Source organism: Eriocheir sinensis, chromosome 50, assembly GCF_024679095.1.
Source record: "Eriocheir sinensis breed Jianghai 21 chromosome 50, ASM2467909v1, whole genome shotgun sequence".
Lineage (NCBI taxonomy): Eukaryota > Metazoa > Arthropoda > Malacostraca > Decapoda > Varunidae > Eriocheir > Eriocheir sinensis.
The window spans coordinates 7,620,313-7,641,886 of record NC_066558.1 but is presented as its reverse complement, the minus strand read 5'-3'; the positions used below and the strand labels follow the sequence as shown (position 1 = coordinate 7,641,886).

The window sequence follows — 21,574 nt, the reverse complement described above, 5'->3', positions numbered from 1 at the left end:
ACACACTATTTCAAACAGTAAATAGCCGACATATAAGAGAGAGAGAGAGAGAGAGAGAGAGAGAGAGAGAGAGAGAGAGAGAGAGAGAGAGAGAGAGAGAGAGAGAGAGAGAGAGAGAGAACGTATAGGGTTGATGGGGCAGCGCTGTGGAGAGGTTTGGGCCTCACCCAAACGGGCTTCATATATTTGTCGGACTTTAGTTTTAGTCAGCTACGGACTAATAATCCCCTCTTTTAATCCTGGCATCACCCCCCCCCTCCCCCCGCCCCCCGATGCCAACCCCTAGGGTCCCTCAGAGCAATTCTCCGTGCAGACTCCGTCACATCCCAACTAGATCATGGCAGGATGTATCAGCTTGCTCAGTCCACGAGAGTTGTGGGCATTTATTCTTTATTCTGCCATACATGAACAATCCGGTGAGCAGGGTCGACTTTTGGGTAGCGTGCCACACGCGTATATAGCTGGAGTTGGTGTTCACGGACTAGGCAGGTAATTGGCCTCGATCCAGTTTCATGGAGTAATTGCCGTTTTGAGGAAAAGTTATTCGAGCTCTATCCCATGGTTTGGAGAAGGCACTTTTTCCCAAATGCATCAATTCGCCCCTTCAGGTGACTATTTAGTGACTATCCAACAGCCATAGAGTAAGAGAGGGAACAAAACCTACTACAAGATTCAGATATTTATCCTTCTGCACTGGACAAGTATCGACATCATATATTCGTGCTGAGTGAACCACTAACACCACAGCCCAAGTCAGCCCGCAGTAAGACATCTTGCCGAGACTCACGTTTGTTCTGCGCTACACTACAAAGGCCTGTCAAATTTTCCAAGATCTCAATGTCTTCAGTACACGCGTGACATTCTCTCTCTCTCTCTCTCTTACACACACACACACACACACACACACACACACACACACACACACAGGCTGAAAAATCTCCACTCTTATCACCCGGCTTTCCCAATTCATTTTCCTTTCCTTCCTTCTATCTGCAGTACATGTCCCTCCCCTCCCCTGGCCCACGTATCCACCAGTGTCCATATCTAGCCTTCCTGTGGGCCGGTTTTCGGTTCGTGCTGCTCCCTGGTGGCTATCGCTATAATTGTAAGACACCGAATGTAACCTAAATCACATTACCCTCTTGGGGAGACAAAGAATAAATTGCACTATAAAAGGAAAAAAACACGAGAGGTAGGAGGAGGAGAATGAGAGGAGGAGGAAGATGGAAGAGAAGTAGGCGTAAGTGAAAGAGAAGGAAAATCATAGGAAGGTGAAAACTAAACAAAGAAAATGTATAAAACAAAAACGAAAAATAGATATTCCACAAAACGTAAAATCGGAGTCCGACGATATTGGATTTGGAGAGGACGGAATATAAAACGGGCGGAACACATGACTGCGAAACGATGAAATAGAACAACAGAAAAGATGATAAAAAAAATGAACATATAGTAGCTCGTCCCCTGAGAAAATGCATGAATTCCACAACCTAAATTTACGGATTGGGGGTCTGGGGCGAGGCATGCAAGATATAGAGAAAGGGAAGAGAGAGAGAGAGAGAGAGAGAGAGAGAGAGAGAGAGAGAGAGAGAGAGAGAGAGAGAGAGAGAGAGAGAGAGAGAGAGAGAGAGAGAGAGAGAGAGAGAGAGAGAGAGAGAGAGAGAGAGAGAGAGAGAGAGTAGACGAAAATATTTGTGTACACTCTTCCCGTATTAGCGAACGACTGATCCTTAAAAAAAAAAATAGGGAAACTTACTAGAAGGGAGAAAGATTCAAGATACGCTGTCCTCTTCCTCCTCCTTCTCTTTCCAATAAGTTTCTTTCTTCTCATCCTTTTCCTTTTTTTCCTTTTCCTCTTTTTAATTCATCACCTTCTCTTTTCTTCTGCACTATTCGTTTTTGTTTATCTTCTTTTTCTTCTTCTCCTTCTCCATTTTCCTCGTCCTCTTCTTCTTCATCGTTGTCGTCATCTTCCTCTTCTGTTTTTCTATATCTTTTTCTTTTCATGCTTCTTTTCCTTTTTGTTCTTTTTTTTCTCATCCTCGTCATCTTCTTTTTCTTCTTCTTCTTTCTCTTCGTTTCTTCTTCTTTTCCTTTTCATGCTTCTTTTACTTTTTGTTCTTGTTTTTGTTCACTTTTTTCCCTGTTCTCTCACGTTCATCGTCTTCTTCTTCCTCTTCGTTTTCTTCTTTTTTTCGTTTTTTTTTCTCGTTTTTGTTCACTTTTTTTTCCCTGTTGTCTCATCTTCATCTGCCTCTTCTTCCTCTTCGTTTTCTTCTTTTCCTTTTTTCTTGATTTTGTTCACTTTTTTTCCTGTTGTCTCATCTTCTTCTTCTTCTTCTTCTTCTTCTTCTTCCTCTTCGTTTTCGTTTTTTCTCGTGCTTCCAATCCTGCTCCTCCCCTTCCTCCTTCTCCTCCCGATGTGCCTGTCGCTCCTCACCGGTGAGTGTAAAGAATCTCAAGATATTTTTTTCCCCTCTCGCCTGCCAGTCTATTCCCTTCTCTGCTCTACTCGTCACCGTTCTGCCGATCTTGATATTTGTTTATGTATTTTCTTTTCTTCTTCTTTTTCATACTTTTGAATTAATCTTCCATTCATCATCTACTTTATTTTGCAGTCTGTCATTATACTTTTTTCTCCTTCATATATTCTGTTTAAGAATATCCCCTAGCTCTTACTGTAGCAACACTAATATGTTATTGATCCGTCATATCCAGCCAATGTAAACTCTCAACTTTTCAGTTTTGATATTCTTCGATTGCTTCATCAGATTATATCCTTTCAACCTCATGATTCATAAGCATTGCACTTCATGTCACCAGACCTATCTAGCGTCTGTAATGCCATTAACGGCTTTTCGTGTCCATTAGTTTTTTATTTTTTTTTATTTTACCTCAACAAATGGTTCCTAATGGTTTATACATATATATATATATATGGATATATATATATATATATATATATATATATATATATATATATATATATATATATATATATCTATATATATATATATATATATATATATATATATATATATATATATATATATATATATATATATATATATATATATATATATATATATATATATATATATATATACATATATATATGTATATATATATATATATATATATATATATATATATATATATATATATATATATATATATATTTTTTTTTTTTCTCTCTCAAGTGGTGTCGTGTGTCTGTCTTCGTTTATATCTTTGGCTATTTTCTTGTGCCATGCTCTTGCTTCATTGATGTCTTTCCTGTCACCTTCCTCCATTTCGCTGATTATTTCACCGTCATTTGTGTACCAGTTCTCGATGCTTCGGTGTTAGACGTAACTCTGCCGTCATTCATGGTGCAGCAGCTGCTCTTTTTTTTTTTTTTTTTTTTTCGAGGGAGTCGAGAGGGAGAGGGTGTGCGTGTCATTTTTTGGAAATGGAATTCCACGACGTTGTTTATTTAGTTTCCAGTTCGGTTCCTGTCCTTTTTTTTTTGTTGTTTGTTTTTTTTTGCCCTTTTTCGTTTTATTTAATTTGCGTGGTGTTTTATTTATTGGTTTTGAAAGTGTTTTCCCCGAGCCGTCCAGAATCATATTCACTATTCATGTGTTTGCACACTGACGGTAAAAGTAATGTTGGGCGCGTACGCTATAGCTGCGCGTGGCGGCGTTGCTCATCTCCCTCGCGTTGGCCCTTTGAGCCCGTGGTGGAAGAGGTCCCATTAGCCCGACAGAGGGTCAGTGCAACAACTGGGTTGCCATAGTGTGCCTGTCCCAGGTTTTCCAAGGTAGTCATTTATCGTCCTTTCCAAAAGAAATGATTAATCAGCTGGCTAGGCTGCACGCCTACTGCCAAGGCCGGGATTCGAATCCGGGCCACGAATTCATAGCTAGGCACGCTAACCTTTGCTCCACGAAGGATGGCTACTACTTGCTTCCTTTTTGGTTCATCTTGCACATTACACATGCCTCGTTTTGTGTCTTTTCTCAATGCATCCGCCTCACCAAAATCACAATTTTATACACACACTCATTCCATCGGTCACTTTCGTATTAAGTAAAATACAGAAAGATATAGACAGATAGATAAATAGATGGACAAAGAGAGAGAGAGAGAGAGAGAGAGAGAGAGAGAGAGAGAGAGAGAGAGAGAGAGAGAGAGAGAGAGAGAGAGAGAGAGAGAGAGAGAGAGAGAGAGAGAGAGAGAGAGACGGAGATGGAAGCAGATACAAAGAGAGAGACGGAGACGGAGACAGACAGAGATAGAGGCGGAGACGGAGACGAAGAGAAAGACAACCAGACTGAGACAGACATAAACTGACATATAGACAGACAGACAATCAGGAGGGGAGGGAGATTGGAATTGTACTGCCGTTCCGACCTTACTCCAAAATGATATCAGTGCCCTTATGAAAATTCTTACCCGCACCATTAACTGGTTAGGGGTCGATCACCTATTCACCTTCAAGAAAACCTATGGGTGATATGGGACGCATATAAAAAAATGTTGGAAACGCTGCTTATGATTATTGCGCCTACTTGCCACCCATTCCTCACGGGCTCTTTAATTTTCTGTGTGGTCTATCACTTTCCACTGACACCTACTGAGGACACGGATTCAGACACCTACTCTTCGAGTGAGTTAACTTATCGCAAGTTGGTAATCTGTTGGTATTTCTACTGCTTAGAACGTCAGTGATATACTATACCGGTTTAATTTGAGTCAGGTCATGGACTTCCTGAATCACAAATGAAATACCATGTATTTTATTATTACAGACATGAGCCAACAGTATTTGTCTTCCTCTCTCTTCCCACCCATGAAGCCCAGCAACAACATATCAGTCTTTTAGGTGACGTTTCGCACCCCTTCACTGCTAAAGTCAACTCTTTTCAGGGAGTATTGTCTCCGTGGTGCAGTGTGTAATGTTCCTAATACGAATCAGCAGGCCTAGGATCGAATCCCGGCCTCGGCAGTCGGCGCGCAGACCACACAGCTGTGGTAACCCGTTTGTTGTACTTGTCCTGTGTCCCGGGTTAATGGGGCATCATCCACCAAAGGCACTAGGGCCAATGTTATGGAGCCACGCGCAGCTAATAGCAGCTAATAGGGAGAGGGAGGCTCGGAGCGGAGCTTCTTCAAGGCTCGGTAAGCAGGTTGTAGGTCATTTGCATCTAAATGGCCTCGACCTCCTCAGCGAAACCCCTGACATATCTCTCCCTGTCTCTCCTCAGGAGAGCTCTAGTCCTACGCGACAGAGCCCTATATTGGTCTCGGTTCCCAGCAACTCTGGCAACACTATTCTCCTCGAAACTAGCGTCCCCGCCGAGGCAAATCCAATCCTATATCTTGGGCGCTCTCCAGTGCACTCCGTGACAGCTCGAAGAGTCTTACGTTGGAAGGTATCCCACAGTTCTAAAGGGTCTTCAAGGGTGCTGCACATTGAACCAATTTGAGATTATCACTGCATACTCCTGATCACATGCCAGGTGTTTCAGCCTCTCGAGATGGGAGACAGTATTATTGCATCTCTAAAACCTTGACCTGACATGAAGCTTGAGTATTCCAACAACAAGCCTATGATCAGTTCCAAAGAGCACAGCACTCCGGAAAACCCTGCAGTTCTGAAAGATCCTCCAACGAGTACTACTTACGAGGATGTGGTCAATCTCCTTAGCAACCCTCCGGCATTGCTATACCAAGTCCAGCTGTGCAGCTCTGGTCTCTGGTACCAAGAACCTTCAATTCTCAACCTCCTGGATCTTGCAAAATTCAGTCTGAGAGAACTATTCTTTTTATTTATTTATTTATTTATATATTTATTTATTTATTTTCCATCACCGCCGGTAGGCTTTCTTCAGGGGCCAGATGGTCAGCCCAAGCCCGTCGTGGCGCAGGCATTTTTTTTTTTTTTTTTTTTTTTTTGTGGCGTCCCCGGAACTCATTCTTGATTCACTGGACGGTTTCTTCTAGAGTCCGGGTTGATGGTTGGTCTTCTGGACAGCATGTGGGTAGTTTTAGGCCACTCGGCGGTGACTGAAAAATCCCAGGTGGTTGCGTGGCGATTCGAACCGACGTTGTCCATGGCGCCGTGAATGTGAGTCCAGCACGCTAACCGCTCAGCCACCGCCTACCATGGGGACCAACACATAGCTCATAGCCAACCTTGTCAGTGCCAGTAATAACACTGAAGTCGTTCAAGACAACTGTGTCCCGAGGGGGCACTGGTCTAATGCGGAGTCGAGGTTGGCGTAGCATAAATCCTTTTCTTCAGGTTCACACATCTCGGTAGGAGCGTAGACTGCAACAAGAGACATGAAGCCCAGTATGTGCTTCAGCCTCACCCTCATTATACGTTCATCAACCGGAGTAACCTCACCTAAAGATGGCTGCAGTTAGCTGAAGGCACCTATAGCTACCGCCTTAAGACGGGCACCATTGCTCATGCCTGTGGCGGTGGCAGAGAAGTTAGCGAGCCGGTGCCGCGTCCACCTTGGACGTGGGTTCACGTTCCTTCCGCTGCCACAAGCTCGGATTTTTCAGCCACCGCCGAGTTGCCTAAGACTACCCACATGTTGTCCTGAAGAGCACCTATCGACCATGACTTTAGATTCTCTCTCTAAAAGAGAGGATCAGAGATGAGCTCCGGGGGGATGTCTGCTGGGCAGCATGTGGGTAATCTTCCGCCACTTGGCGAGGGTTGAAAAATCAGCGTGTTTCGGTGGGACTCGAACCTAGGTCCAGAGTCTGGAAGCATTAGCCAAGCAACATGGCCCCACTATAGACATTTGCCTGCGCCATAGCAGACTGGGGCCGACCATCAGGCTCACCAAGAAAGCCTACCGGCGCCATAGGCCAAAAAACGTTAAAAAAAAAGTAGTAGTACCCCCCTAGTGGTCTCGCCACTGCCAGGCCTCCTCGTCTCAGAGAGTCCCACTATGCCCACCCTCATCCTTCTGAGCTCATCTGATAGGTAGGGCAGTCGGTGATCCTCCGAGAAACTCCGGATGTTCCAGGAGCCCACACGCAGACCCCTCCGAAAGATAACCCCGGGCCTGGTTCTGCGGGAGGGCGCCGCTTCTGTACCACCCCGACCACCCCTAAAACAAAAAAGAGGGGCCATAGGGCCCTTCCTCCTTTGAGTTTCAGGGGTCCCGTAGTCTTTGTTCTGCACCCGTCATGGAGGGCAAACTCCCGGATGCGGATGCATCGGGGAAGCCTGGCGCGCATAATCGGATCGGGGTCGAAGCTTACGCCACTACCCCGACTCTTACTTTTTGTTTTGTTTTTGTTTAGGAATTTTTGTTGGGGGAGGGGGTGCAAACCCCTAACCCCGAGCCAACCTAGTTTAGGATCTAGACTGACTGCTCCCCATAGGGCAGGAACGCAGGACCCCTGGGAGGATAAATCTCATGGTTACCCAAAGAGAGAAGCATGAACGAGAAGGAGAGAAAAGGAAAAAAGACAGCTTGGGGAGGTTAGGACACTCAGAGAGACCTGCCCCTACCCAAGGGAGGGAAGGCTCTGGAAGAATGAGAGAAAGCAAGGTTTTAGCATTGTTTATTGATGAAAAAGTTTTAATGAGTCGAAGAGTCACGGACAGAAATGTAAAGGTCATGATTAGCAGGAGTTCGGAGGCTCAGGTACATTTTTGTAAGATGATCCTCTATATTTGCTTGCACTAGAACAAACGTGACTGACCAGGGCTTTCTAGCATGAGGAGTACGTGGAATGTGTGATTTCATTCTAGAGACAATTGCTTCCGTAATGCGCTTGGCACACACAGAGGGGTCTCTGTCCTGGAAGCAGTAATCATTCCACGGAAAATCGGAATAGTGAATTCTCTGGCCGTCCCACCGAGCTGAAGAGTAATGCCAGAAGCACTACCTCTTCGGTGGTTCCCGGGGCTGTACAGGAGCGATAGAACAAAATGTGGAAAATAAGGTTGTGATTGGAGAAGCCTAAAAGAGATAAAAGTTTGACAAAATATGCTGAAAGAGATACGACGTTAGGAAGAGGTCTAGAATGTTGCGCGTGTCTCCAAGGCGATCAGGGATACATGTAGGGTGCTAGACCATCTGCTCCAGATCAGCTAGCTTCATTCTTCAGGCTTGTCAGTGAAAGAGGATGAAAGCCATACCTGATACTGAACACTGAAATTTCATAAAGTGGAGATTTCAGCAAATGGAGAGTGAGTCAGTAAATGCACCACTTTGGAATTTAAATAGTCAAAGAATTTTACATTGTTGGTAGGGTTAGACAGAGATAAACAGCACAGACGTATTTAGCAATAGAATGGCAGTTAAGTCTAAACCAGATGGTAGAAAGTTCTGCAGAATCAAGGTCGTGGGCACGATAGCAAATACGTATATGTAGACTTTGGATTGAAATTTAGTATAGGGATAGTATACGAGAAAACAAAATAGTGATTATTCTCAGTAGCCTAAAAACGAGTCTCGCTGAGGGTGTCAAGAGCCATATCAATCCAAATAACTTCCGATCTGCCCTCCAAGCCCGAAAGAAGCTCTGCTCCGAACTTCCCTCTCAGTTAAGCGCTCTCTGAAAAGCAAATGGTTGTTGCCTGTCAAACATAGGTGGGCAGAGGGCGTTGGGCTGAGTTCTTCAATTAATGAGTCGTACATAAGGAACCCTCCGAGCTGGCAAACCACATCTGCTGGGTTCCAAATGGTGGATGCTGATCTACCCATTGACGAAAGGCCCCCCTCCCCCTCTCGATGGGGTCAGAAAGGCTGTGGGAAGTTTGACGGGGGTAAAATGTGTTATTGTTTAAACATGGAAGTAAGGCATTTCTACATGGGTTACATATGGTCTTTACTACCATATGATAATCCAATACTATTCCTCGTGCAAGGAAGATGGTTTGGTCGCCATTATCTGGAAAGGGAAAGGGAATCGTCGGGGCTTGAACAACTACCGCGGCAGTACCATGTTCCTTGTACCAGGTAAGGTACTTACCCACCTATTGCTCGTGCGAGTTTGCAACCATCTGTTAAGGCTGCAAAGACCTGAGTGGTCCGGGTTCACGTAAGGGGACAACTGACCATACTGATGGATCGACGACGCGACTTTCGACAAGGGTTGTTTCCAATCTTTGTCGATATCAAGAAGGCATTCGATTTAGTGTATCGCGAAAATTCTGGGATCTCCTGCTACCTAATTTTTCACCACTTGCATGCACTTGGTATTAGGCAGAGTTGGGATCAGGATAATTGTGGACATCTGTTGGCAATACTAATATGAATGACTTTGTTGGTGCTGACGACACAGTAGCCCTTGCGAGTCGCTGGTGGTTTTTGTGATGGCCGTCGAGACACTGCACGAGGAAGTGAACCTCTTTATGCTGCAGGTCTCCTGGACCAGGACCAAGGTACAGGTATTTGGAGGCTTACTAGATAAAACAGTACCATTTGTTCTAGCGTGTTGCAAGGACGACGATATCTTGGAAAATTGCTCATACATTGGTAGCATTATGGAGAACAATGGCGGAACTCGTTAAGAAATCTAACAACGAATCGGCTCGGCCCACGGTATTATGGACTACCTCTGCATACTGTGCGTTGTCGATACCTGTTCAGAAGGACGCTTACGGTCCCTGTCTTTCTCTGTGGCTGTGAGACTTGAACACTGAATAATGACTTGAGGCGGATTGATGTCTTTGGTAATAAGTGTCTACCCAAAATTGTAGGATATGGTTGAAATGATATAGGTGGAATGACTGTGTCAAATCGGCGATTACTTCGCGAGATTGGATCTATGTGTGTTACCTACGTAGTCCATGAATGCCAACTCCAGCTATACGGGCATGTGGCTCACTACCCAGAAGCTGACTCTGCTCACCGGGTTGTTTCAGTAAGATATAATCTCGAGTAAAGGCAGCAAAGGGTACGCCCACACAACTCGTGGATTGGGTAAGGCAATTGATCACTCAATGAGGTACTTGGGAATGGTAAGGGGTCTGAGGGATCCCCCAGCTTTTCTTTTTTACGTTTCGCCTATGGCGCCGGTAGGCTTTTTTGGTGAGGCCTGGTGGTCCGTTATGGTGCAGACAAATGTTTATAGTGGCGCCATCTCGCTTGGCTCTTGCTGCCCCCAATGACTTGTCTTTGATCCTCATTTAGAAAAAAAATCTAGAGTCCGGGTTTAAAGATGGTCTTCAGGACAGCATACAGGTAGTTTTAGGCCACTCGGCGATGACTGAAAAACTACCAGCTTGTTTTGTAGCGGCGGGCGGGACGCGAACCTGTATCCTCCTGGACGCCGCGCCCGCACACTGAGAAGGTTTAACTTCTCTCGATGCAATCATTTCTGAATGGGCAGAATGAACAGAGTGCCCTTCAATTCCTATAATACTCAATTTCTCCTCCTGAAAACTTGACACTTAGCTGCCCCTTTCTTCTACACTATACACACAGAATCCATAAATAACTCAGTCTCAACTGCAAACTTCGTATATCATTTCATGCTAAGTCATCTTCTTTGAGGTTAGGTATGATGTATCGTCTCCCAGTTTTCCCCCTACAAGATGATATATATATATATATATATATATATATATATATATATATATATATATATATATATATATATATATATATATATATATATATATATATATATATATATATATATATGCATATATATATATATATATATATATATATATATATATATATATATATATATATATATATATATATATATATATATATATGGGGAGGGGGGGTTCCACACACAGTACCCTTTTGGACAGTAACGTGAAAAGCTTTTCTTTTAATCAGTTCCCTTCCTCTTATTGACAGTCTTCTACCTCTTCAGTTCATCCGCAATCCTGTCTCGTATTTTATCTTCTGTCGACATTTTCATGCTGACTCCTCTTTTGAACTTGCTAACTGCATGCCTCCCTCACTCTCCCCGTCCCGCTGCAAACGACTTTGTTCCAGATCAGCCTGTCACTATTCTAACCCATTAAACAAGATTAACCAGTATCTTTATATTTTCATGATTTTCGCTGTTAATTAAACTCTAGAATAGCCTTTCTTTGTCTAGAGCTTCTCCTTTTGACGTTAGCCACTTTACTAGAGGCGTATCAAGACCAGCCGAAATTGACCCTCATTCTTCGTCACGCAGATCTTTTACAGGATTTATTTTCCTTAACATATCGTAGCGGGATTTTCTTCTTTTATTTGTTATTGCCTCTAAGATGCTTCCGTTGCGGTAAAAAATAAAATAACAAAAAACGGAGATTGAAAATTATATCAGACAGAGACCGACATATCCCCCCCCCCCCCCCACCCCCACACACGCACACACAGACACACACAAAAAAATAAATACATAAATAAATAAACACAAGCACATATACACTCACGCACGCACACACGCAGAAACACAAACACACAAACACGCACACTGACAGGCAGACAGGAAGGCACACACACCACAGTGCACCACATGAGCACCACAGGTCGACGCTGGAAGACACAAGGAGACAAGGCAAGAAACAAAAGTGGAATTTTACCGAGTTGATAGAAGGATAATACCATGACATAAAAATGTGATATACATTAAGGAAAGCAACAGAGATGGCTGATCCTCTGGAGCAATATATAATGTTACCTCCTTCGCGCCCGTCTGAAAGGGAGGAACACGAGCTGCCGCACGATTACCTGGGAACAGATGGACGAATATTTTACGGTGAAAGACAAGAAACAAGGACACAGGTAGCAGGTGGATGAACGGCAGGAAGATTGAAATGGCAAGAGATATGTGAGTGAAGGAGAATATAATAAGAGGTCAAGAATGACTGAAAAGGATTGCAAAGACAAACTGAAAAAAAATGAAAGGGGGATTTACATAGTAAAGGAAGGAAGATAAAGAAGACTGAGCTGAGACAATCAGACTGACAGACACTCAGAGAGAGAGAGAGAGAGAGAGAGAGAGAGAGAGAGAGAGAGAGAGAGAGAGAGAGAGAGAGAGAGAGAGATTTACATACATAGATTTACATAAATATTCAGACCACACAGACCCTATGGTCCAGACTAGGTGGTCTGTCATTAATTAAACCTAACTGAAATTATTTTAAATCAACAGGCACCAAGATTCTGCATTTCAACATTAGTAAATACTAATTTGAAGGAAGTGACGGTCGAGCTTGTTTTTAAATGATTGATTCGTGTTGAACTAGACCACTGAAGGTGGGAGCTTATTTCAGTCTCGCGCTTCAACGTTGGTGAAGAAAAATTTGATGCAGTTTGAATTTACTTGTTTACACTTACGTTTTCTGACATAATTTCTCTCGAAATGTGTCATCGATTATTATCCATTAGTTAGTTTATCCTTCCCATTTCTTATTCTTGATGTCAATACTGATGTCCCATTTATCTAAAGCTGAACTCCGCTCAGACTTTCTAAACTTTCTAAAAAAAAAATTACACTCGATAATTCACGGCATATTCCTCCTACTCATCTCTCATCTGACTCCACTATGCCTGTTATTAAAGTTCTTAATTCAGAACGCGGATGGACCTGATGGAGTGCCTCTTACTGTCCTAAAAAACTGTGCTTCCGTGCTGACACCCTGCCTGGTCAAACTCTTTCGTCTCTGCTTCTCAACATCTACCTTTCCCTCCTGCTGGAAGTATGCCTACGTACAGCCTGTGCCTAAGAAGGATGATCGGTCTGGTCATTCAGACTACAGTCCTATAGCTTTACTCTTTTGTGTTTCTAAAGCTTTTGAGATAATCTTTAACAGGAGAGTTCCTAATCACCTATCAACTTCTTACCTTCTCTCTGATTGCCATTATGATTTCCGCAAGGGGCGTTCTACTAGTGACATTCTTGCCTTCCTAACAGACTCCTGATCATCCTATCCTAGCCGTTTCGGTGAAACTTTTGCTGTTGCCTCAGAAATCTCGAAAGATTTTGACAGTACTGAATTACCCTCCTTCTTGGTTTTTATATCCAGCTTCCTTTCCGGCAGATCTATCTCTGGTGTGGTAGACGGTCACTGTTCTTCTCCTGAAACTATCAACAGTGGTGTCCCGCAGGGTTCAATTCTATCTACCTCTCTATTTATGTTGTTCATTTATGATCTTTCCAAAACAAACTGTCCTTTCTACTCTTACGCCGATGACTCTACTTTGCATTACTCAAAATCTTTTGACAGAAGACCCTCCCAACAGGAATTACAAAACTCTAAGCTGGAGGCTACAAACGCTTAATCTCAGACTTTGCAATCTTTTTATCACCAGCAGATGGCGCCACTATAAACACCTGCCTGCGCCAATACGGGCTGGGGCCAAACACCATTCAGGCCCCTCAAGCAGTCTACCGGCGCTATAGGTGCAGACGTAAAAAAAAAAAAAAAAAAAAAAAGCAGGACCTTTGTGTTCTTCAATACTTAAAAAACTCAATTCCTCCACCTGTCACGTCGACACAATCTTCCAAACACCTAGCCCCTCTTCTTCAGTAACACTAAGCTCTCCCTATCCTCCACATTCAACATCCCCGGTCTATCCTTAACTCAAAATTATAACTGAAAACCTCACTTCTCTCTTACTAAATCAGCCTCTTCGAAGTTAGGCGGTCTGTATCGTCTCCCACCAGTTTTTTTTTTTTTTTTTTTTTTTTTTTTTACCTTTACTGATTATATCCATTTACAAAGGGCATGTCCGCCTTCGTATGGGGTATGCACCTCACATTTATAAGGGCAAGTCTATCTGGATGCGGAATGCAGCGTCCTCAGCTTCCCCGAGCTGTCTTTTTTTTTCTCTCCTTCCTGTTCATGCTTCTTTCTTTGGGTAACCAGGGCAGTTATCCTCTTAGGGGTCCTGTGTCCCTGCCCTCTGGTGAACAGTCAGAACAGACCCTGATCTAAGTTGGTCCGAGGGAGGGGGTGATAAGCCCTCCACCAAAAAAAAAACATTAACACCAAAAACATATCAAGCAGTAGTTGGGGTGAACCTCGAGCCCAAAACGGTTTTGCTGGGGGCCCTACCGTGCGGCGGACTTTCTCGATGCGTTCGGATCGGGCGAGCCTGCCATCAGTGACGTGTGCAGGACAAAGTCTATGACACCCCAGTGGTTCGAAGGAGGAAGGGCAACATGTGTATGTTTTCGGGGTGGCCAGGGAGGTGCAGCAGCGTCGCCCACCCGCAGAACCAGGCCCGGGGTTATCTTTCGGAGGGCTCTACCTGTGGACTCCTGGGACATCTTGAGCCTCTTGGATGATCACCGACTGCCCTACCTATCAGACAAGCTCAGAAGGCTGAGTGGACATAGTGTAACTCTCTTAGAGGAGGAGACCTACCGTAGTAGGGGATACACCTTCTACTGATCCACCATGAGCAATAGAGCCCGTATTGAGGGAGTAGCTGTAGCCATCTCATGCCAAATGCAGCAATTTGTGGTTGAGGTTACTCCGGTTGAGGAGCGAATAATGCGTAAGGCTGAAGCACACAATGGGGAAACATCAACAGCTCTCTCCTGAATTTTAAAAAATCCAGGAGGCTGTGAATTGCAGGTTCTTGGTACCAGAGACCAGAGCTGCACCCCTGCACTTGGTATAGCAATGCCGAAGTGGTAGCTAAGGAGATTGACCACATCCTTCTAAGTACTACTCGTTGCAGGATTTTTCAGAATTGAAGAGTGCTAAGTTCTTTCCAACTGATCATCGGCGTGTTGTTGCAACACTTAAGCTCAACACTCAGGTCAGGTCAGGAAGAATCTCGAGATGTAACAATAATGTGTTCCATCTCGAGAGGCTGAAAGACCAAGCATGTGCTCAGGAGTATGCAGTGACAGTCTCAAATCGGTTCAGTGTGCTCGGCCCACAATAGTAACCCCGTAAAACTTCTTTTTTAGGTGCTGCCTATAGCCCCGGATGGCTTTCTTGAGGGGTCTCTTCGACGACCCAAGCCCGTTAATGGCGCAGACGACTTATATTCATAGAGACTGCCGTGATATATTACTCTTGCTTGGCCCGTGCTACCCCGGTGCTCCTCTTGACCATAGTCGCTGAAATTAGGGTTGATTGGAGATCTGGACAGCATGTGGGTAATCTTCCGCCACTCAGCGATGGCTTGAAAATTCAGCGTGTCTCAATGGAACTCGAACCTAGGTCCACAGGCTCACAACGGCAGCACGCTGACCACTCGGTCACCGCGTCCCCCTGCTGGATACCATAAACCATAAAACTCTCCAAGCTGGAATGGAGGGCATTGGAGAGTGCCCGAGGTTTTGGAATGAATCTGCCTCGGCTGAGACGCTGGAAAATATTGAAAAGTCTCGATGTCAGGCTAGCTGGAAATACGGAATCCCTCTCAGGTGAGTGCAGTCCGAACAGCAGATGGCTGCTTTGTGACGGACATAGATTCCCTAATTTCGGTGTCATCCCTTAAGCTACATTATTGCGCATTTATGTCCGGTTCCTAAGTTGCTGATTCATGTTTAAAAGAACGAAGAACGGGTCTGAGCAGTGATCCTTGCTGTTCTGCGCTAGTGAAAGGAAGCAACTCTGAAGCCTGTCCACGGAGAAAACCTCGTCTTTATTTACTTTTAAGGCAATGTCTTATACACTCAGTGAGAATGTCTCCTATACCCGAAGACTATAGGATTTGATGCGTTCGCGTTCTACGTTATTAAGCCATTAAACTCTAACTTTACAACACCATTGTCGATATAAAGGTAAAGTAAATTTTGAGCACACGTCTCACCCATGGCAACGGTGATCATTCTCCTTAGCACCTGATCCTCTGATGGGTAAAATCATGATATCGTGGGACCCAGAGCAGGTGTGACTGCTGCATTTCCAAAAGTTACCTCATTCGTATTTTCTAAAGCATCCATTTATCGACTGGACCCAAAGGAACGATAAACACGAGGGTGGGATGCGCGTCGAGTACCTGAGCCGCGATACGAAGCTGGGTCCGCGTTTTCGTAACCAAGGTAACCACTGCACCATGGAGGCCTGTGGATAATTCTATGGTGACTTTTCTATATACTGTGGATAAAACCCAGTAAGTAAACGCCAGGTCAACTTATGCAGTCAATAAAACAAGCCTGACTTATTTTTGTTCTTTTCTGTCCCCAGTTCCTTCGGCCAAGATTCTAGGATCACATGAGCGCTACGTAGACAGGAGTTCCACCATCAACCTTACCTGCATCATAAACTTCAATCCTGAGTCCCCAACCGAGATCTTCTGGTACCACAATAACAAGGTAAGGAAAGGAGGAATGAGGGCAGTACAATAAAAAGTATCTATAATGGGGAGGTTTGTCTACAGAGTGTAGGTCAGAAAGACGTAGTTTGGTGAGAACATGAAATATTACTGGAGGACAGTAACAAAGTGAGAGAAGGATTGGGAAAACGGAGTAAAGGTAGGAAGGAGCAGACTAATATGTGTTCAAATATAGGGTGCAAATAAATAGGATGATGATGTATAAGCAAATAAATGAAAAAGAATTTAGGAGAGTTTTAAATTTGTCACCGCAAAAAATACAATCAATCAATTAGGGTACAGTTGGTGTATCTAGATCAAGGGTCCTCAACCGGTGGGTCGCGAAGACCTGGGGATGCACACACACACACACACACACACACACACACACACACACACACACACACACACACACACACACACACACACACACACACACGGCCCGGTAGCTCAGGGGTAGAGCGTCTGGTCACAACCAGAAGGACCGGGGTTCGATTCCCCGGCCGGGTGAAGATAAGTTGGGTTTATCTTCTTTCACGTGTAGCCCCTGTTCACCTAGCAGTGAGTAGGTACGTGACGTCAGGCAAGGAGTTGTGACCTCGTTGTCGCGGTGTGTTGTGTGTGAGTGGTCTCAGTCCTACCCAAAGATCGGTGCTACGAGCTCTGTGCTCTTCCGTAGGGGAACGGCTGGCTGTCTCGAGAGAGACCCGCAGCAGACCAAGAGGTGAATTACACACACACACACACACACACACACACACACACACACACACACACTGATTTGCAACAATATAAATACAACTTTAAAATAGCACTATAGCAGAACAGCATTTGCATATCTGCATTTGACAACAAAGTAGCGTGAATTACTTGCACTGTGCAATTCGCATAGCTATAGAATAGTTATGCACAACTAAGGTTTTAACTTTTTGGTAAGAACAATGGTCTATAAGCTACAATTGCGTAGAGATATTTTTGTAGCCAATTTTGCACTCGACACAAAATTACGATGAGTGAGCAATTACAATCACAGTCACTATCGATGCCGCCCGGAATGGTGCCAAATCTATTCTCCGACTAACCAAAAAGTCTTTCATCAATAGAAACTGCCGCAACCTTGCTTTCATTAATTATTCCAGAGACTTCTGGCATCTAGCCAAAAATATCTTCTCCAATTTTACTTCTTCATATTTCCCTCCTCTCCTTAAATCCTGACGGCAGCACCGCCGTCACATGTCCCTAAAGCTGAAATCTTCGCTCAGACTTTCTGTAAAAACTCCACTCTGGACGATTCAGGACATATTCCTCCTACTCATCTCCCCTCTGACTCCACTATGGCTATTATTAAGAGTCTTAAGAATGATGTTTTCCGTGCCCTCTCTGGCCTCAATACTCAGAAGGCTTATGGACCTGATGGAGTGCCTCCTCTTGTCCCTAAAAACTGTGCTTCCGTGCTGACACCCTGCCTGGTCAAACTGTTTCGTCTCTGCCTTTCAACATTCACCTTACCTTCCTACTCGAAGTACGCCTACATGCAGTCTGTGCCTAAGAAGGGTGACCGTTCCAATCCCTCAAACTACCGTCCAATAGTTTTGCTTTCCTGTCTTTATAAAGCTTTTGAATCAATCCTTAACCGAAAGATCTATAAGCATCTAGCCACTTCTGACCTTCTTTCTGATCGCCAGTACAGGTTCCGCAAGAGGCATTCTACTGGTGATCTTCTTGCTTTCTTAACTGACTCTTGGTCATCCTCTCTTAGCCGTTTCGGTGATACTTTTTCTGCTGCCATAGACACCTCGAAAGCTTTCGCCAGAGTCTGGCACAAATGTTTGCCTATTAGCCGGTAGGCTTCTTCCCGGTGGGGCCTGATGGTCGGCTCAGCCCGTTCTGGCGCAGGCGAGTGTTTATAGTAGCGCCATCTTCCACTCGTGGAAGGGGGAAAAAAATTGAACTGGCGGCGTCCTGACGAATTGAACTCGCGTCCTGTACGCTCAGTCACTGTCGACTCCTCTCAACCGCCTCTCACTGTCACTGTTCTTCTCCTTTCCTATCAATGGTGGTGTCCCCCTGGCTCTGTCCTTCTGTCTATAGCCCATTCTCTTTGTTCCACAACAATTTCAATCCACAACTGCGTCATCACTCCGCCTCTGACACTCTTCATTTCAAACTTCTACACCAAATCACTAAAAAAGACTCCAAACTATCAACTAGAAGACCACAAACGCAGATCCTGATATCTCTTTATCATTTTAGGATGCAGAAGAAGAAGGGAAGGAACATGGTGTCCTTCAACGCCTCAAAATCCATCTATATCACCTCGACACAATTCAAACTCCCCCTACTATCAGTTTTCATCAACTCAGCTTTTCACCCTCTTCTAATAAACTTCTCCAGTCCTAGTCCTATTTAAATCATCTTCAACTGAAACCTCCCCCCTCTCTTCTTACTAAAGCTTCCCTCGGGTTAGGCGCCAGTTCTTTTCCCCCTCAGATTCTTTCCGTATACAATTGCCTTCTCCGCCCTCGTATGGAGTATGCATCTCACGCGTGTGGGGGCTCAACACCTACAGCTCTCTTGGACAGAGGGGAGTCTACGGCTCTTCGTCCCATCAGCTCCCTTCCTCTTATGACAATGTTCTACCTCTTAGATTCAGCCGCCATGTTGCCTCTCTACCTTCTGTCGATATCTTTATGCTGACTGCTCTTCTGAACTTGCTAACTGCATGCCTCCCCCCCCTCCCGCGGCCCCGCTGCACTCGACTTCCTACTCAAGCTCATCCCTATACTGTCCATATCCCTTGTGCAAGTGTTAACCAACATCTCCATTCTTTCATCCCTTACACTGGTAAACTTTGGAACAGTCTTCCTTCGTCTGTATTTCCTCCTGCCTATGACTTGAACTATTTCAAGAGAAGAGTATCAAGACACCTCTCCCCCCGAAATTGGCTTCTCTTTTGGCTACTCTTTACTTTTCTCTTTTATAGGAGCGGCTCTTGGCGGGCTTTTTCTACACTTTCTTTTTGTTACTTTTGAGCTGCTTTCGTTTCTGTAAAAGAAAAAAAAATCCCAATACGCTTCCTAAATCAAAATAGTAGAAAAATCAGCTCTATCTGATGGGAAAGCATTAACAGTATACATCGCATCTTTGATGATGAGCACAATATATTTACGTAATCATTCTCTTTTCCTGTCTGATTGCGCCTCTGCGGTTAGCCAGTCCTCAGACATCATCACGGAGTGCTTGCCCAGATGCCTGCAAATAATGACGACCTTCATATTGATGTTTTGGAATTACAGATCTGTTTCTAATGATGATAGTAATGTTTTAAGCTGTCTTTTCTTCATTTTGTAATTTTTTAGTAATACAGCTTAGATTTTGGCATCCCCATCTCATTTCACACTTTTATATCGTATTTTGAACTTGATAAAGTTACTACTACCCAACTTAAACATGAAACTTTGCGAGTGTCGAATGGTTTGTGATTGGCCCTTATTTTTTCCAAGATTGTTAATAATGAACAGCACCGTTGCCGACGCGTTAACGGCAGCATATTCTCTGAACCTGCCATTCCCGTTCTCTTCAACAGTCATTTTTGGAACTAACGAATTTTCCCGTTCGTTTATCCCAAGTTTTATTCATATGTATAATGTTCTTCCAGATGAAATTGTTTCTCTTGTGGACATTATTAAGTTTAAAGCAAAAGACAACAACCACCCGTTAACTCATAAGGCATTATTTATGTCGCTTTTTTTATTCTTTTCTTTACTCTGCATTCTTTACTTACTCTCTTTTTTCATTTCCATCTCTGCTCATTGAGAGCCTATATAATTTTTTTTCCTTGATTCAGTTTCATGGATCTACATAATTATAGTGGTGATATTTTTTTCAGGTCATCAACTACGACAACCGTGATAGTCGGGTCAGCGTTATTACCGACCGAGGCGCTGTGACGAAGACTACTCTGCTGATCCACGATGCCCACGACGCAGCCACGGGCACCTACTCCTGCGTGCCCTCCGTCTCCACCACCGCCTCCGTCAGGATACACATTCTCAAAGGTTCATTAGGCAAAGAAGAGGTGTTCGTTTGTGTATTTGTGTGTGTGTGTGTGTGTGTGTGTGTGTGTGTGTGTGTGTGTGTGTGTGTGTGTGTGTGTGTGTGTGTGTGTGTGTGTGTGTCTAATTCACCACGGACTGATCACGTGCTTGACTCGTACTCGTGATCTCCAGCAAGTACCCTCGCGGTGAGAGCATTCCACCTCCCATTACCTCATTACCATAGCTTCAACGAACCCATAATTCAAATAAGGTAACTTGTCTAAACGAAATAGTCACATTCATGTCATGTGTCTGTGAGTAAGAAAACAGTAGCAATGTCTGCGTCGTCGACGAGTCCAATTGTCCATCGACCCGCTCGAACACTTCCGCTCACCGAATCTGCTGCTGGCGTCAGTAGACTTAATTATAGTAAAAAAAAAATTTTACAACAACAGAGGCAGCTCAAGGGCACAAAAAAAAACAATAACAAAAAAAAGCCCGCTAATCGCTGCACCCTTAAAAGAATTAGAAGAGGTGGCCAAAAGCAAGGTCAAATTCGGGAGGAGAGGTGTCCTGATACCCTCCTCTTGAAAGAGTTCAAGGAACAGAGAGAGGGATAGAATCCGAAAGAGGGCAGTTTAGCAAGCAAAGACTGGTGCCAGACTCTATCGAAGGCTTTCGATATGTCTAGCGCAACAGAGAAAGTTTCACCGAAACTACTAAGAGAAGATGACCAAGAGTCAGTTAAGAGAGCAAGAAGATCGCCAGCAGAACGCCCCTTGCGGAATCCATACTGGCGATCAGATAGAAGGTTAGAAGTGGAAAGGTGCTTTTGAACCTTCCGGTTAAGGATTGATTCAAAAGCTTTAGATAGACATGAAAGTAAAGCTATTGGGCGGTAGTTTGAAGGATTGGAGCGGTCACCCTTCTTAGACACAGGCTGTACAAAGGCGTACTTCCAGCAGGAAGGAAAGATAGATGTTGATAGGCAGAGACGAAAGAGTTAGACAGGCAGGGTGTCAGCACAGAAGCACAGTTTTTAAGGACAATAGGAGGCACTCCATCAGGTCCATAAGCCTTCTGAGAGCTGAGGCCAGAGAGGGCATAGAAAACATCATTAGGAAGAATCTTAATAACAGGCATAAAGGAGTCAGAGGGGGGATGAGTAGGAGGAATATGCCCAGAATCGTCCAAGGTGGAGTTCTTACAGAAAGTTTGAGCGAAGAGTTCAGCCTTAGAGACAGACGAGACGGCAGTACTGCCGTCAGGGTTAAGGAGAGGAGG

At 44.3% G+C, this 21,574-nt stretch overlaps 1 protein-coding gene across 1 annotated transcript in view; it reads left to right on the top strand.

Moving 5' to 3' along the window:
• The window catches only part of LOC126982372 (uncharacterized), a 260,842-nt gene that overhangs the window by 210,492 nt on the left and 28,776 nt on the right, over positions 1–21,574 (top strand). Inside the window, exons 6-7 of the mRNA XM_050834383.1 lie at positions 16,127–16,254; positions 20,143–20,311. Coding sequence (XP_050690340.1) covers positions 16,127–16,254; positions 20,143–20,311 — 297 coding nt within the window. The remainder of the gene's footprint in view (positions 1–16,126; positions 16,255–20,142; positions 20,312–21,574) is intronic.